The sequence below is a fragment of the Lepisma saccharinum genome, chromosome 3 (genome assembly GCF_977018435.1).
Source record: "Lepisma saccharinum chromosome 3, izLepSacc3.1, whole genome shotgun sequence".
NCBI lineage: Eukaryota > Metazoa > Arthropoda > Insecta > Zygentoma > Lepismatidae > Lepisma > Lepisma saccharinum.
Window position 1 is genome coordinate 33,356,395 of NC_139231.1, and position 16,208 is coordinate 33,372,602.

Sequence of the window (16,208 nt, forward strand, 5' to 3'; positions counted from 1 at the left end):
ATACACTATTTGATAAAAAAAATTATGGAAGGGAAATAATGCAATTTTCAAACCACAAAAAATGGTAGAGACTTAAAGTTTGATTTATTTGAAAGCTTGTTCAAAGTATTTCCAAAACCTTATTAAGCAACATATTTATGAAACCCTCTTCAACTCTAAAATTAAAAATCAAATACATAAATTTGTAAATTTTCTCAGTTCTAACTTTTTTTTTTAATAAGTGAGGAACCACAGGACACGAGTCTTGCTATGATAATAGAATATGGAAGTTGAACTAACTATTTGCAATGCTATATATGCACTAACATCTAACGTTATGTAGCAAAATTTTTCTAAAGAATGAAAAATCCATTTTGACCTTTTTTAAGAAATCATTTTCTCAAAAACACCCATCTGATTAGGTCTGATTGCACCTCCTGTAAGTACAGTAATTTCAGAATTTTTCAAGAGGACCCATCTGAGATATTTAACCCCGAAAACTGTCAAAATTCAATGAACGACCATGTTTGAGCCCATGCTGTAAAAAAGGGTTGCTGCATTTCTAAACACTGATATTTTATTTGCAGACACCCTGCAGGCAAGTCTACACATGAAAAAAAAATCAAACCTTAGACTAAACCCCCTTCATTGAAAAAATCGGGCTTAAAAATCCAATTTTTTAACTATTGTTACCCCTATTTCCACCATAATTTTCGTACTTACGATGCAATTTTAAGCAAAATATACTTGAATATCATAGAAAGTATACTTCATTAGCTACAAAATGAATTTTGTTTCAGGTCTCTAGCTGTAATGGTTTTTGAGATATTAAGGTTTCTGTATACTACTACATGAGAAAAAACGCAACGTGCCATGTAGGGAAAATAGCTGCCCCAGGAGAACTAAAGACAATAAATGTTTTTGATTATTGATTTTGATATCTAGAAACATGTACAAATGTATGTACTAAAAATGATTTTTTTTTCTAAAATGGTCATGCAACCACCATTGGATCGTTTGGCATTGAATGACCCCGGTGGATTATTGAGATGGGTGATGCTGTCAGATCTAGACGGTGAAAACTAAGGATAGATTGTCATAATTTTAAATTTACCGATAATAGCAGCACCCCCCACCCCCTTGACAACTAAAATTACCATGGGAGGCACTTTATCCAGCCTTCGTAAATCTAGCTCCTTGAAGTCAACTTTAGCTCAAAGTAGTGGTGAAATTTAGCTCTTTTTATGTGCATCAAGTTTGGCAACACTGCCAGGAAAAATGCATTATTTTATTAGTTTTCTTGAGGATATCAAACTTCCGATGGCAGAAGAAAACATATGACCCGGTAGAGGATCCATTGAAGAATTTGAAGTTCTCCCCATAAGGAATACATGGGATTCTGTAAATACTTATTCATCATATTTTTCAAACTTTCTAGCTTAATAATCAACTTTGAAAACGGCTTCCGCTTGCAACATGGGGAGAAATTCATACTCTCAAATTATGCATGGATTTTCTTTAGTAGCAGTGCCCATTCCAACGATATTTAAAGAAATGCATGCCTGGTGCGAAATCGTCACATCTCACCTTAATAAGGTTTTGGAAGTGCTTTGAATAAACTTTCAAATAAAAGAAACCTTAAGTCTCTACCATTTTTTGTTTTTGATTTATAGTGGCTTGAAAATTACATAATTTCCCTTCCGTAAATTTTTTTGTCAAATAGTATCTTTCTTTGTGAGCTTGTAACACTAACAAGTCATTAGCAAAGGAAAATATTTTATTTCTGGACATGTGTCATGTGGTCCTTTAACATATATTTTTTCCAACAAAATCTGTGATGGTGACTGGACAGCACCTGCATGATCGGAGATGAAATCACCCTATATTTCATATGGCACTTGTTAAAAAACATCTAATTCACCCTTAACTCATTTAGTCTTAACTTTAAAAAGTCGAATATTTTATGTAAAACTGCTTGCATATGAAAAAAAAAATCCCATAATAATTTTCCAAATTCACCATCTTACAGTTTGAATACAAATGTTACAGAAATTAAGCCAATTTCTTGTAAGCTAATATAGGTTATTAATAAAATCCAAACCTAAAGCTGTATGAGTTAATCACTTTGTTACAAAAAAGTGGATTTAGTTTATAAATGCAAAATTTGTCCTGGAAAAGTCAGGGAATTTCATTTCTGCTTGTCTGTAGACACCCTGTGCGCGCGCGCACACACACACACACTATCTCTCTCTCTCTTTATCTATCTAATATTAAAATTTTACTGTGCACTGAAGGACCATTCTAATGATGCAAAGTGGTAAGATGATTTTGCACTTCCTTCTCATCAGTGGTAATGTAAAATCAAATGAGTGTTTTATGAATTTCTTGGGGTTCATTATAATGGATGTATCCGAAGCATGATATTGAAAGATTTATCAAATTTCATGCTTCTGTACACTTGTTAAATGTTACATTTCCACATATCTCAAATAATTTGTCATAAGCATTGATTACCCACCATGTGATTGTAAAGTTACATCTTCACCAATTCCTGTATTTATTTTTATGGTTTATGAATTACTTATCATTACAGTTCCATGAAAGTGATTTCAGTTACTAGTAAATGACATGAAAAGAAAGGATTAAATTTAGTCCTGTTGTGCAAGAAAGTAAATTTCAATTTATTGTATTGTTATCACTAGGGAGCGTATTTTTAGGTAAAAACATATTTTTTCGGATCCTTCGGGAGCTGGCCAAACTCGGTAGGAGTGCTGATCGTATGGTTGCAATGTAATCTGCCAAGTCTTATAAAAATGCATAATTTTACCTTTAGTACTTAAAACACATATTTCGAGGAAAGAACATAAAATTGTACATATTTTAGACATTCTACACCAAATAAAGTTTCTGAATTGTTTGTGAAAACAAATATTTTGCTGTTAATGCATACAATAAATGAAACATATGGTAAATTTCTATCCTATTCAGGACTCCATAATAATTTTGAGGCTTTTGCCTGTCTAGTGAAGGAGTTTGACAACTAACACATCATTGATTGAGATACTTCAAGATTTATTGAAAGATGGATGTTTACAAATCGATTTGGATTTCGTGTCTGCAAATCTAAGCTCTTGATGTAGCATGATAGAACTATTGAAATGAATTGAACTCGATCAGATACGCATGCAAATGCTTAGAGACAAATTCCGAAATCTGTTCGGAAAAAAAAAAACACTGGGTACTAAAAACTGTGTAAAGTTGCTCAGGTTCTGGAGAATGAACATGAAGGTGATATTGATGGAGTGAGTGTGCATGACATCCCTCACTTCAAATATGCACGTCTTGACCACATGTGATTGGAATTTTGCAACACAACATTTTTCAGAGATAATTGGCATGCATTTTCAATGGACAATTTGGAAATGTGCTTTCTTGTTCATTGTAAGAAATAGAATGCAACAAGCATCTAACTACTATCAGATTAAAAATTATAGATACTCTGGTCTGGACTCCAATTAAAAATTAACCAGCAACCTGCATAAAAAGAGATTAGATCAAAATTTAGGTTATTCAGTTCTGCATTAACCTATGGTAACCATTTTTTTAGTATGCCTTCTATTTTTATCGTGAGAACAAAAAAATGCAGTTTTTTAGTTCTGCAAATTACTGCTCTTTGAAATTCTATAAATAAAAAGCAGGTGGTCGGATCATGATGAAATTTAAATATGGTGCAGGCAGAAAGATTTTAAACACAATTCTTAATTTTCAAATTTTAAAAAAATGGTCAATAACTGTTCTTATCAATTTTGTGAAACAACTTTTCTTAGTTTTGGGTAGTCCTACAAATACAATATTGGTATTAGTTTGAGAGCTATTTACATCTGCTTTTAAAATCCTTTATCATTGTCAATTCACATTGCAAAACCAATTTTATAGATTTTTATTCAACAGAGTAGTGTGTGTGGAACATGGCAACACCACACACAGGAATGGCTGCTGAACCATGAAAACTGCAGGCTGCCACTGCATGCAGTGTCGCCATGTTTATCACACATCTTTACTCCATTGAAAAAAATCTGTTTCACAATATGAATTGACAATAATAATTGATTTTAAAAACAGATGTATAGAACTTCCAGAATAAAAAAAAACTGCACTTTTGTTCTCACGACGATATAAAATAGTTAGTTACCATAGATTAATGCAGAATTGAATAAGCTAAATTTTTATGTAACCTGTTTTTGTGTAGGCCTACTGGTTAATTTTGAATCCAAAAGTAAAAGTCACTTGTATCTTATTTATTTGTTCGACAGTTTTTGAATGAAAATATTTTTGTTTTTTAGCATCTAAACATTCACTCCCTAGCCATCACTATTATCGCTATTTAATCAGTTTTATTTTAACAACCTGAGGTTCTTCAGTTATCCATGTTACCATCTGCCTAACCACTACATGTATGTTATATTGAGCCACGGTGGTACAATCAGTTGGGCATTTTGAATGCACGTAGGAGACTGGTTGGTTGATCTCCGGTAGGAATTTTTCGACGTTGTTCCTGCCTTTTAATAAATGGCAATGGGGGAGATTGTAATGAGCACCGGTTAATTTTTATTTTAAGCTTTATTGTACATTACATATTTTAGTAATTTTGTTATTAACAACCTGATACCCCTTTGATCGAGCCCATGAACAGGCAGAATACATTTGCATTCTTCACAGGATACCCATATTCCAGATAAGTTGGCAAGGACATTTGCTGAATAATAAGAGCCATTCTTACAAACTGGAATAAGTTAGTTTGTTGTATTCATTTAGGGTCATGATTTTGGCATTTTACAAAATCATTGTGTTTCTCTCCATCTTTCAGTAAAAGCAGTTGAGAAGATACAAGAAATACGACAGCGCAGACAAGACACCTTCGTCATGCAGAGGTTGAGAAAGGCCTACGAGCTGGAACGTAAACAAGACATCAAGGAAGTACAAAGGAACATAAATGTCATCCGCTCACCTGCTGCAGGTCTTAAGGAGAGAAAGGCTTTGGAAGAACGTTTCGTTGAAGAAGTCCATGAATCTGATACCGAAAAAATGGAGACAGAAGAGGTATCTTAATTACAAACATGTATTGAAACCTTGTGTAAATTATAATTTTGAGAACTCAATAAAATGGTTTCTGTAAAACTATGTCAATGTCTTAAATACTCATTCTTCGTGATAAGTATCATTCCTGGCACCACTATATCACATTTTCTATAGTACTCTTTGAATCTGATCTGCCTTTAGCATGAATCAATTAATCCAATATGATGTATTAGTTTAGCATCTAGTCTTTTATGTATGTATGTATGCCTTTGATTTTTTTAAAGTTATTTTAATAAAATACAGGTTCCTATAGGGAAATCTGGGTGATTTTAAATTATATGATGCAGGCATTGTATTCTTGACATTTTTTTTAAGTGTACAGCTCAATGTTTGCCAAAATCTTTATTTTTGCAAATGTTTGTTCTGAGTAAACTACCAAATGTACCTTGGTGTCAAGGATGGAGCAACTTGTGTATTGATCTGTTGTTCACATTAGTAAGCACTGGCTGCTACACATGTGGAGAAATCACTGTGTGTGTTGGAATTTCACTTCACAGATCTGTAATCACTGCAAAGTGCATTTAGTGACAATTCCATTCATGTGATACAGTTTACAGAAAGAGGTTACCTGTGTAGGCATGTTTTCTTCACAGAGTGGCGACAGACCTGGAAAACCGGGAATAGTCAGGGAATTTGAGGTGTCAAAAAAAGTCAGGGAAATGTCAGGGAATTTAGTCTTCATTGATTTTTATTTATTTTTTTTATTTTATTTAAAGATATCATTATGGAACTCTGCACGGGAACAGGAAATCTCGTTCGCAAGTTTCGGCCTCAACTTTTAGGCCCCTTTTATGCGCAACACAACTACGGCGCCAGAAACCAGTGATGGCAGGGGGGGGGGAGAGAAATTTCTCTCACCCGGGCTTCTCGGTGGGAATTTTAAATTCAAACACTCTTTAGAGGAAAATTGTTATAACTCTGGCACTATGGGAGCAATCTACTTCGGGTAACTTTTGTTTTGCAGCTAAAACATCAGAGAATGCAACCGTGGACAATTCAGAACGCCGGACTGAGGAAGGAGGCTTGGGGGCACGACCCCCGAATTTCAGTGGAAAAGAAACCGTAAAAATCTGTAGTTTGCCCCTTCTTGATTCGCTATTTTGGGGAGAGGTCGCGAACTTTAGTATTCTTTTCAAAGAATGGACATTTCTCAAGAGAATGAAACATATTTCATGTTCTTGTGTGCCATACAAGTTGAATAATAAGCCAAAATGGTTTTTTTTTTTACGAAAAATAGGTAATTTGCATTTTTGGAGGAACATTGTTATAACTCGGGCACTATGTGAGCAATCTACTTCGGATAAGTTTTGTTTTTCAGCTAAAACATCAGAGCATGCAACCGTGCACAATTCAGGATGCCGGACCGAGGAAGGGGGCTTTGGGGCACGTCCCCCGAATTACAATGAAAGAAAATCTGGAGTTTGCCCACTCTTCTCCCACTATTTTGGAAATAAGGCGCAAACTTTAGTATTCTTTTCAAAGAATGGACATTTCTCAAGAGAATCAAACATATTTTAAGTTCTTGGGTGCCATACAAGTTTAATAATAAGCCAAAATGTGATTTTTTTTATTTTTTTTTTACTAAAAATAGGTAATTTGCATTTTTGAAGGAAAATTGTTATAAGTCGACCACTATGTGAGCAATCTACTTCGGATAAGTTTTGTTTTGCAGCTAAAACATCAGAGCATGCAACCGTGTACAACTCAGAACGCCGAGCCAAGGAAGGGGGGTTTGGGGGGGTCGCGATCTCCGAATTTCTATGGAAAAAAATAAGTATTTGGACTTTGCCCCTTCTTCTCCCACTATTTTGGGGAGAAGGCGCGAACTTTGTATTCTTTTCAAAGAATGGACATTTTACAAGAGAATGAAACATATTTCATGTTCTTGGGTGTCATACAAGTTGAATAATAAGCCAAAATGTGATTTTGTTTTTTTTACGAAAAATAGGTAATTTGTATTTTTGGAGGAAAATTGTTACAACTTGGGCACTATTGGAGCAATCTACTTCGGATAACTTTCGTTTTGCAGCTAAAACATCAGAGCATGCAACCGTGTACAATTCAGAACACCGTACCAAGGAAGTGTTGGGGGGGGGGGGGGCGACCACCGAATTTCAATGGAAAAAAAACATAAAAATCTGTAGTTTGCCCCTCTTCTCCCGCTATTTTGGGGAGAAGGCACAAACCTTAGTATTCTCTTCAAGGAATGGATGTTTCCAAAGAGAAGGAAACATGTTTCTTCATATTCCTGGGTGCCGTACAAGTTGAATAATGAGATAAAAGAAACCCTGTTCGGAAATGTGGCATTGATATGTTGCGGAGAGGGGGTGAGGTTGGTCATCAATATGAATTTCCAGGCTTGCCCCAGACCTGTGTCAGAGTTTCCACCCAAACATAAGAGTACGAAGGTCCAGAAAGCACATTCATTTCGTAATCAGCACCATGATACCATATTGTATCATCGGGGGACTAAAGGTTAAGGCTCTGAATATTACGTGGAAAATGCATTGAATTACCATTTTTTCTTGTCCGTATGGTAGTAGTAAGGGGACTTGTCAACAGATGGAGGGGATAAGAGTGGGTATTGCCGTCCGATAGTAAGGCATTTTGTTGGGCAAACTGAAGGAACATGGAAAAAAATAGGTTCTAATGATACATACTAATTGCACTATTTTTAGATATCAAGAAGAATCCAACCAAACGGAATATATATGGAATACTATCACAAAAAAGTTAAACACAAATCTGCATTGGTGAACGTTATAAAGATTGGCAAGTGCATGCTCGCAACCTCAATTTTACTGCAACACTAGTATTGCAATGAAATTAACGCCACTCTCTGTCCTGTCTGTTTAAACTCTTGAGAGGTGGTCATTAATCTCTCACTGAGTGAAGTTATGTCCAATATTATGAAATAAAATACTAATAAATAAGTAAATATCTTAATATCATATTTAGTCGAATCATTCAATCATAAAAGCAAATCACTTTCTACAAGAATTGACTTTTCTCTGCTAGCCCTGCTAAATTTTCACTTTACATCTACTGGTTTATACAAGGGGTGGCCAGAAGGTAATTTCCGATTAGTAGGGAACCGCAAACGCCAAAACCGTGAAAAATGGTAATTGCTGCGAAGTTATGTTTAGGAATGTGCAGTGATGTCTGGACACATTTTTTGCCCGTTCGAAATAATGCGAATTTGGCATAAAATGCAAATTGTTGGCATTGTTAGCGATTTTTTTAAAGAAATGTCCTAAAACAACGAAAAATTCCATGAAATCCAACATTCTTGTCTTTTCTAGGCCATGTTTGTGTACATAGAACATGCAAGTTTTCCAACATTTTACTCAAGAGTAAACTATCGAGTTATACTTATACGTACATGAAATAATTCCGACAGCCACATTAAATCATGTATTTCCCACGATTTTTTCAACTTCTATCGAAACCAATAGCATCACAGAGCAAAGTGGCAGGGTTCTAACAGGAGATCGAGTGCGTATCTACCGTCACACGAGAGCCACATCTTCGTATTTGTCGCACGTGATATGCTTTGAATTACCAAGCTAAGTGTGCACCATCGGCATTTGTCAAGCGAGTAATAATGGAGCTCAGTCGTTAGGGCATGTGACTACTATGCGAGAGACCCGGGGTCGATCCCCTGCAGGGGAGAACCGGGATGTTTTCCACCTATTCAAACTGCTCCGGCATCCACCCAGCATCATATGAATCTGGTACCTTGAGGAAACTTGGAGGGATAAATGTAGCCAGGAGCGTGGTGCTGATCACATCACCCCCACCTTCGGCCGTGATCAAGAAAGTGTGGGACCCTAACTCTAAGAAAGTGTGGGACCCTAACTCTACACCCCTATACACCTTCATAGAAAAGTGCAGGCGAGCACTTTACTTTTACTTCCTCAAAAATCTGTTCCAACATATGAAACTGTCATGAAAATATGTAGACCATGTGACCTACAATTTAAAATAATAGTTTAAAAGCACAATGGAGTATTAAGTTTCGGTATATCTGGCAGATAAATGTTCTAAAACAAAAACGTGAATTTTGGGAAACTTAACACTAACAAGTCAAAAAAAGATAATGCCAATATTTGGTGACATAATATATTGGTGTCTGTCACGTGAGATTGATTGATTTTAATTTTTTGGGTGCGTCGCCACTTATGGTCATTATGCACCCTTCAATATATACAGGGAAAATTCCATTATCTAAAATTCTTACCTTAAAATTAAAAAAGGGGTATGGAAAATAACTTTCACAAAATAACTTTCAAGATATCAAACTCTCACGAAGAGGCATAAGCCATGTGGCTTACAATTTGAAACAGTAGTTTTAAAACACCATGAAGGTATAATTTCAGATATTTGCCAGAAAATGCGCTAAAATAAAAATGTGAATTTTGGGAAAAATAACACCGTATAGTAAAAAATAAAAGAAATAAGATAATACACCAATTTTAAAAAAAAATAACAAAATATCAAAGAGTCTGCCGATTAGGTATAAATAAAACAAGAATATCAGCTGTAATTTATTGCATTAGTAACAGTGAGTCCTAACATAATTTTCGGCATAATCACCACCGTTGTTCTGGCATTTGTCGTAGCATGGCACTAAATTTTGTATATCGATGATATATGTCTCGGACAGCAAAGACTGGAACTATCTCTACCGTAGTGTAGCTGTCAAATCCTTGCCCTGCCAGAAACCTCTTCAGTTAAACAAAGAGATGAAAGTCGGTACATTCAAGGCCAGGGCTGTTCAGGAAGTGGTCCAAGATCTCTCACCTGAAGTGATGCAAAGGGCCCGTGTATGTATGTATGGGGTTGTGCACATTCGATTGGCCTTCCGTGAATTGTCTGCACCATCGTCTGACCATACTATCACTCACGACGTCTGGTCTGCACACCTCACACGATTGCTGGTGGCTCTGTGCCAGATTTTGAGCTGCAATGTAGGCTACATCGCAGTCGGTGGGAGACTGTGTGAGAGCTGCAATCTTTAACCTGGAGCTGTCCTAAAACGGCTGCATTGCAACTGTACCAGATTACAGCTACATGCCACTTCTTCCTGCCTGCATGTGTGTGTGTCGCTCTCCGACCACTAGTGCTGTGTATAGGCACCATTGGAGCTTTTTTCAGGATGCCCCTCGTATATGAACTTTCAGAAGCTTTTATTATTAGTGTTTTCCTGTTTTATGTGTGGTTAGCTAAATCAGGTACCTATACAATGCAATTCTATAAATTACTTGCGTTAAATTTCTAATACCTACATACCCTTTTCGTCAGCATTAATGGTATAACTGCATGTTGTCAGTTTCACAGTACTTCACTTGGATATACTGTACTGTAGCAGAAATCCCATTGATAATGTAAGGAAATGTGACACTTTATTTTGTTCGATTCAATTGTTTCACTTATATGCAAGAGTTAAGTTGTTTGCTTTACAGAGAAAAGAGAAGAAGCTTTATGCATTGAAAAATGAGTCTGCACTCATGGTTTTTGCAAGCAGAGGGTTCCAAACCTGTGAAAATATCAACATATAATACCGAGAATGTATAAGGAGACTGATAAATTACAAATTGTATTTCCTAATCAATCTCTCTTCACTCTTATCTCATTTAGTCGTAACTTTAAAAATAATCAAGTATTTTATTTTAAACTTACTGCGTATGACAAAATTCCGTAATCCTTCCGTAGCTTGTGAATTGTAATAATTTTCCAAATTCACTATTTTGCAGTTTGAATTCAAATCATAGAGAATAGAGAAATTAAGTCAATTTCATAGAAGATAATATTGGTACTTAACAAAACCATATGTGGATCTGTATGAGTTTATTATTTCCATTTGCAAAAACATCGATTTTGTTTAGTTTGTAATTGTCAGGGAAAAATGTAAATTTTGTCCTGGAAAACCTGGAAAAGTCAGGGAATTTCATTTCTGCTTGTTTGTAGCCACCCTGCTTCAGAACCCGTGAAAATTAATCAGAACTGCAGTTAGAGAACTGATAACAAAAACCACAGTATGGAGAGTTTTCTACAAGTGTTTGTCCTTCAAATAAAAATAAAACTGTCTTCTTTACTGCAACAACTATCACACAATGATCACAGATATCAGCTCAAGTTTACAGTTCCAGGACATGATGGGAGAACAAGGTAATGTTCTTTCATGTCAGTGAACCATCAGAACGTAAGCTATGGAGAACTGAAAACTTACATGTGGACCGATCCACATGAAATGGAAAAAAAAAAAAAAATGGTTTGACATTTTCTTCTTGGACCCCTATGTAAGGGTAGTTCAAAACCAGCATTGTTTCTTTATACGACTGTTTCATGACTTCCAGTACTTTTGGCCTTTATGGACAGTTACAATAAATTTGATACCTAAGAAAAATGATAGTAAAGAGGGGTATAAAACTTTGTTTTCAGTACATTTCAAGCTAAATTCTATGTCCTGTACTTTTTTTTTTTACCATTTCTAATGCAAATACTGAAATTTAGGGCAAAAATTGATATTCTTTCCAGCAAAAATGAGTGTTTAGAAATTTTTTTTAGCAGGGAAGGGCCGTAATATCAGCTATATTTTTTTAGAAAGTAGATATACATCCAAATATTTGAACACACTTACTGGTTCTCTTTTCTTATAGCTCTTTGAAAATGCTAGTTTTCATTTTTATTTTTTTCAAAATTTGAACCCCAATATCTTTGGTGTGGGCCTAATAAGAATGTCGAGAGGGATGCCAGTAAAAAAAATGGAGTTTGATGATGAGAGTAGCAAAGTTACAATAGGGGAAATTTAGTCAAAAACAGCCAAATTTATGTGTTAGAAATAAAGAAACCTCTATCTTGCACACCTTTTCATTCGTAATGGTTAGTAATGGCTATGATACTTGCATGGTGTAACTAATAAATACAATAATTCGAAGTACATGCTGGATTATTAAAATTTAAATACTTTTTGTAACTACTACTATAAATTTGGCTGTTGTCAGTTTCACAGTACTTGGATATACTGTGAATGTCTGTACTGATGGAGAAGTCCTATTGATAATGTAAGCAGGTTCAAGGGATTTTAGGATTTTGGCCTCTATTGTCATTTTAATTTGGTTTTTGAAGTTAGTCACAATATAAAAAAATATAACCGGTTGTACAGTGTCTCTCAAAAGTTTTAGGACAACGACATTTTAAACTAGGCAACCCAATTTACACAAGGTGTTGGTGGGTTGCATGTAGAGTTAGGCTCAATTTCAGGGTTGCCACATGCACAATAAATATTTATAAAATACGCGAAAGAAATAAAAACAAGTATTAGTGTATAAAAAGTATTAAAAATATCAATATTATATCGCAAGTGACAAACTTCTTTCTGAAAGAAAAATAATAGGTTTTCTATCATTTCATCGCTGATGAGTCTACAGAAAGGAGAAGAGGTGAGAGAAAACGAGAGGTGACAAATGACAGGAGAAAGAGAAAGCGAGAGGAGAAGAGGAAAAGTAGAGGAGAGAAGAAAGAGAGGATAGACGAGGAGAGGAGATGTAGTGAGGAGAATGGAAAAATATTCTAGGAGAGATGAGGAAAATGGAGCAAAGAAGAGAAAAGAGAAGGAAACGAAGAGAAGAGGAGAAAAGTGCTTGGAGTCGGAAATCTAAGACAGGAAAGGAGATACGAGGAGTGGAGATGAATGGGATGGAGATAAGATGCGAGAATAGTAGGGAAGGCGATATGAGATAAAAGCAGAGCAGAAGGAGGGGAGAGAAGAAGGAGAAGAGAAGAACAGAAGGGACTGAAGAGAAGAGGTAGTTGCAGAAAATATCGTCTCAGCGTCAAGAATTGATGCATTGGTCAAATTATCGACATGAAACATTCAATAACATTTTGAAATGTATTGGAGAATGTATTAAATCGGTGCGAAATGCCTTTTGGCTTAGTTCAGAGCAAGGTAAAATCTTCCATGTAAGATCTTTGATTTTACCTGCGATTATACCTCTATAAACATGATTGTATTTTTAATATTTATAAGAATTATCCAATTTTTGTCCAATTCTCGGTACTTTGAAATGGAGATTTTGTAATTTAATATTTCCCCTCCCCCATCGTTAATTCCAAACTGAATCATTCCGTTTCACACGGGGTGAACAATGAACAGAATGGGATAGGTCTAAAACTTACGAAAATTTTCTGCCACCGGAAGGGTTTGAACCTACGACCATCAGATTGACAGTCCTGAACGTTAAACACTACACTACAAGCTTTCGCTCCTGAAAGTAAGTAGAAGGAGCTGACCAATGTGAAATGTAGATGCAACTCTCCTCCTACATGTAATGTGCAAACAATACTTGTTTGTAACAAAGAAAACGAAGGTAGTACGACTTGGAGAAAACATTTAATGGAGAATTGCACATGATGAGAACTTTTCATTCTATATGTGCGGAGGTATCCTTGCATTGAACTCGAGTGGGAAAAGGGGTAAAATTAGTATGTCCTGAATTGCCACAATTTATAAATAGTTATTTCATTAATATTTGTCAATGTCTTTGAAGCAGTACGCAATTATCGTTAAAGTATTATAATTCACGATCTTATACATGAAAATATCCCTTTGAACGGGTCTCAATTCATTTATTTGTTTATTTTTTTTATAAATTCCATTTGCAGAACAATGTAGCTACTATACACTGCTATTACAATTAATGTTACCATGCTCTTGTTTGTAATAAAAGGAGAATTAAAAAGGAACACCTCCTAAGGAGGATTGAACCTGGGACCACAATCAATGCTTTCAAGAACTCTAACCAATACACTACGCCCTTTGCTTCCCTTGGAGAAACAGTTCTTAATTATTCTGTCGCGTCAATATTGTAAACGTTATCCTGCAAAAAGAAGTTCAATACTCTGATATAGCTCTGTACTTCTAGAATTACTCTATACACATGCATTTGAAAATTAACTCTGAATTTATTTCTTCGTTGTTAGTATATCTAAGCTTGTGAATATATTTTATTTGTAATTTTATAATGGTTACATGAACATCTAGGAAATAGTTCCTTATAATAACCTCAGGTTGACCAAGTTGCCAATACAAACAAATGGAATACAGATTGTCTTCGAGCTTGCATTGTTAAAAAAGAGCGGGTACGCGTATTACTATCCCAATACTTATTCAATAAGGTTTCTTGGTTGTCAGAAATTATCACTTAAACTATTGCATGTTGAGCTAGTGCCCACCTAGCCGCCTCTGATGAAATCTATCATTCTTCAGGTTCTCTTTAAATTTCGACTCTGGTCACTCGTAACTTGCTGCTGGGTGCATCGACGGACAATGTTTTGCGATAAGAAGCGGCCTTGAATAGCGTGAACGTGAGCAAGCTACGCTACCAAGGTTGTCTGTCTTTGAAAACCAAGTCATTTTTTTTCACCGTTTCCGAACGCGATTGCTATTGTAGAAGTATATATTCTCACAAAAGAGCAAGAAAGAAAATTAGACCAATGTTCTCCCATCATTTAAAACCAAATATTATCTATTAAACGAAAAGTTCACGATTGCCAATAAACCTATCTGAGCATAAGGTGGATGTAAATAATAAATTTAATACAAAGATTCTCCAAAATTTCTCTCCCACTGTCTACGTCACTAACGTCAGGCCAGTATCCAGGGGGGGCATGGGGGCCATGCCCCCCTCGAACCCTGAAATATTTAAATGTGAACCTATCAATAACTACGAAAATAACATCGTCTATTTTAGAAATGTGTAAACATTTCAATTTTGTTCTTACATAAATGAATCTGTTTCTTGCGCAAAAGTCTTCAGGCTGCATATTGGATGGTTTTAGTTTTATAATGCAAGGCTAGCAGACGTCCGATTCACCGATTTAGTCAGGACAGTGCGCTACTTTCAATCCCTGACCCGACTTTTTCGAACTTCAATCGTGATGCGAGAATGTCTCTTTGTTATTGTTGTTTTCTTAACTCACAATTGGACATGTTCTTTATTGTAATAATAATTCCTAGTACGCAACATTTAATTTATAAATATATTATTTTCTAAACATAGAATTATCATGGCTTTTGCGCTCGCACTATTTGAACTATTTTGTAATATCTCTCTCTCTCTCTCATATATATATATATATACAAACACACACACATTAGGGTCTGGCCACTCCCGTAAAGAAATACTGCGTACTGGCCTGGTCTACGTCAATGTCAGAAATGCAAGGAATATTTTTATTTATTTTTAACCCAATTAAAGGAATGTGGAAGAATTTAAAAGAAATAAGAAAGAGCGGAACGACTGTTGCTCTACTTTAAAAATTGTTGTTCTTCGAGGAAGAAAAATAAGAAGGATTTACTCCAGCACCTTAACACAGTGTCCCACGAGTCTCTCTTGACTAATACTGTCAAATGTGAAGTGATTTTATGAATAAAATTTTCCGCCTGTTTACGTCTAACGTTGCGCAGATTTGGTAGTTCGCAAATGATGTAATTGTTTCGTGTTACCTTACGCAACAGCAAATATGTTTCTGAACACGAGACTTGCGTCAGGAAACAAGCATTTCGTCTGTTCCAGTATCGCAGGAAAAGAATATCGTCCTGCAATGTTTAAGCCTATAGATAGTTTTCATTAATAATGTTTAATCACAATAATAAGTTAGAAGAAATAACTCGCATTTTCACAACTACCAATATTCTCATTTTTCTTCATCACTTCGAAAATTATTTCTCGAAGATATCTGCTATACTACAAGAAAACAATCCAAAATTAAAGTAAAAGTTCAACCACATGTATACCCAACTTCATTTACAATATTGGAGACACAGAATACTTAAAAATTGTTGTTTCAATCGAAAGTAAGGGCGTGATGTAGTGGTTAGAGTTCTTGAAAGCATTGATTGTGGTCCCAGGTTCGATCCTCCTTAGGAGGTGTTCTTTTTTTAATTCTCCTTTTATTACAAACAAGAGCATGGTAACATTAATTGTAATAGCAGTGTATAGTAGCTACATTGTTCTGCAAATGGAATTTATAAAAAAATAAACAAATAAATGAATTGACACACGTTCATAGGGATATTTTCA

At 35.4% G+C, this 16,208-nt stretch overlaps 1 protein-coding gene across 2 annotated transcripts in view; it reads left to right on the forward strand.

Moving 5' to 3' along the window:
- The window catches only part of RpL24-like (ribosomal protein L24-like), a 30,971-nt gene extending 25,811 nt beyond the window's left edge, over positions 1 to 5,160 (forward strand). For both annotated transcript variants that reach the window (XM_083119797.1, XM_083119798.1), the window contains exon 3: positions 4,847 to 5,160. In XM_083119797.1, the coding sequence (XP_082975923.1) occupies positions 4,847 to 5,088 (242 nt within the window). In that variant the 3' untranslated portion in view covers positions 5,089 to 5,160. The remainder of the gene's footprint in view (positions 1 to 4,846) is intronic.
- The last annotated feature ends 11,048 nt before the right edge of the window (positions 5,161 to 16,208 follow it).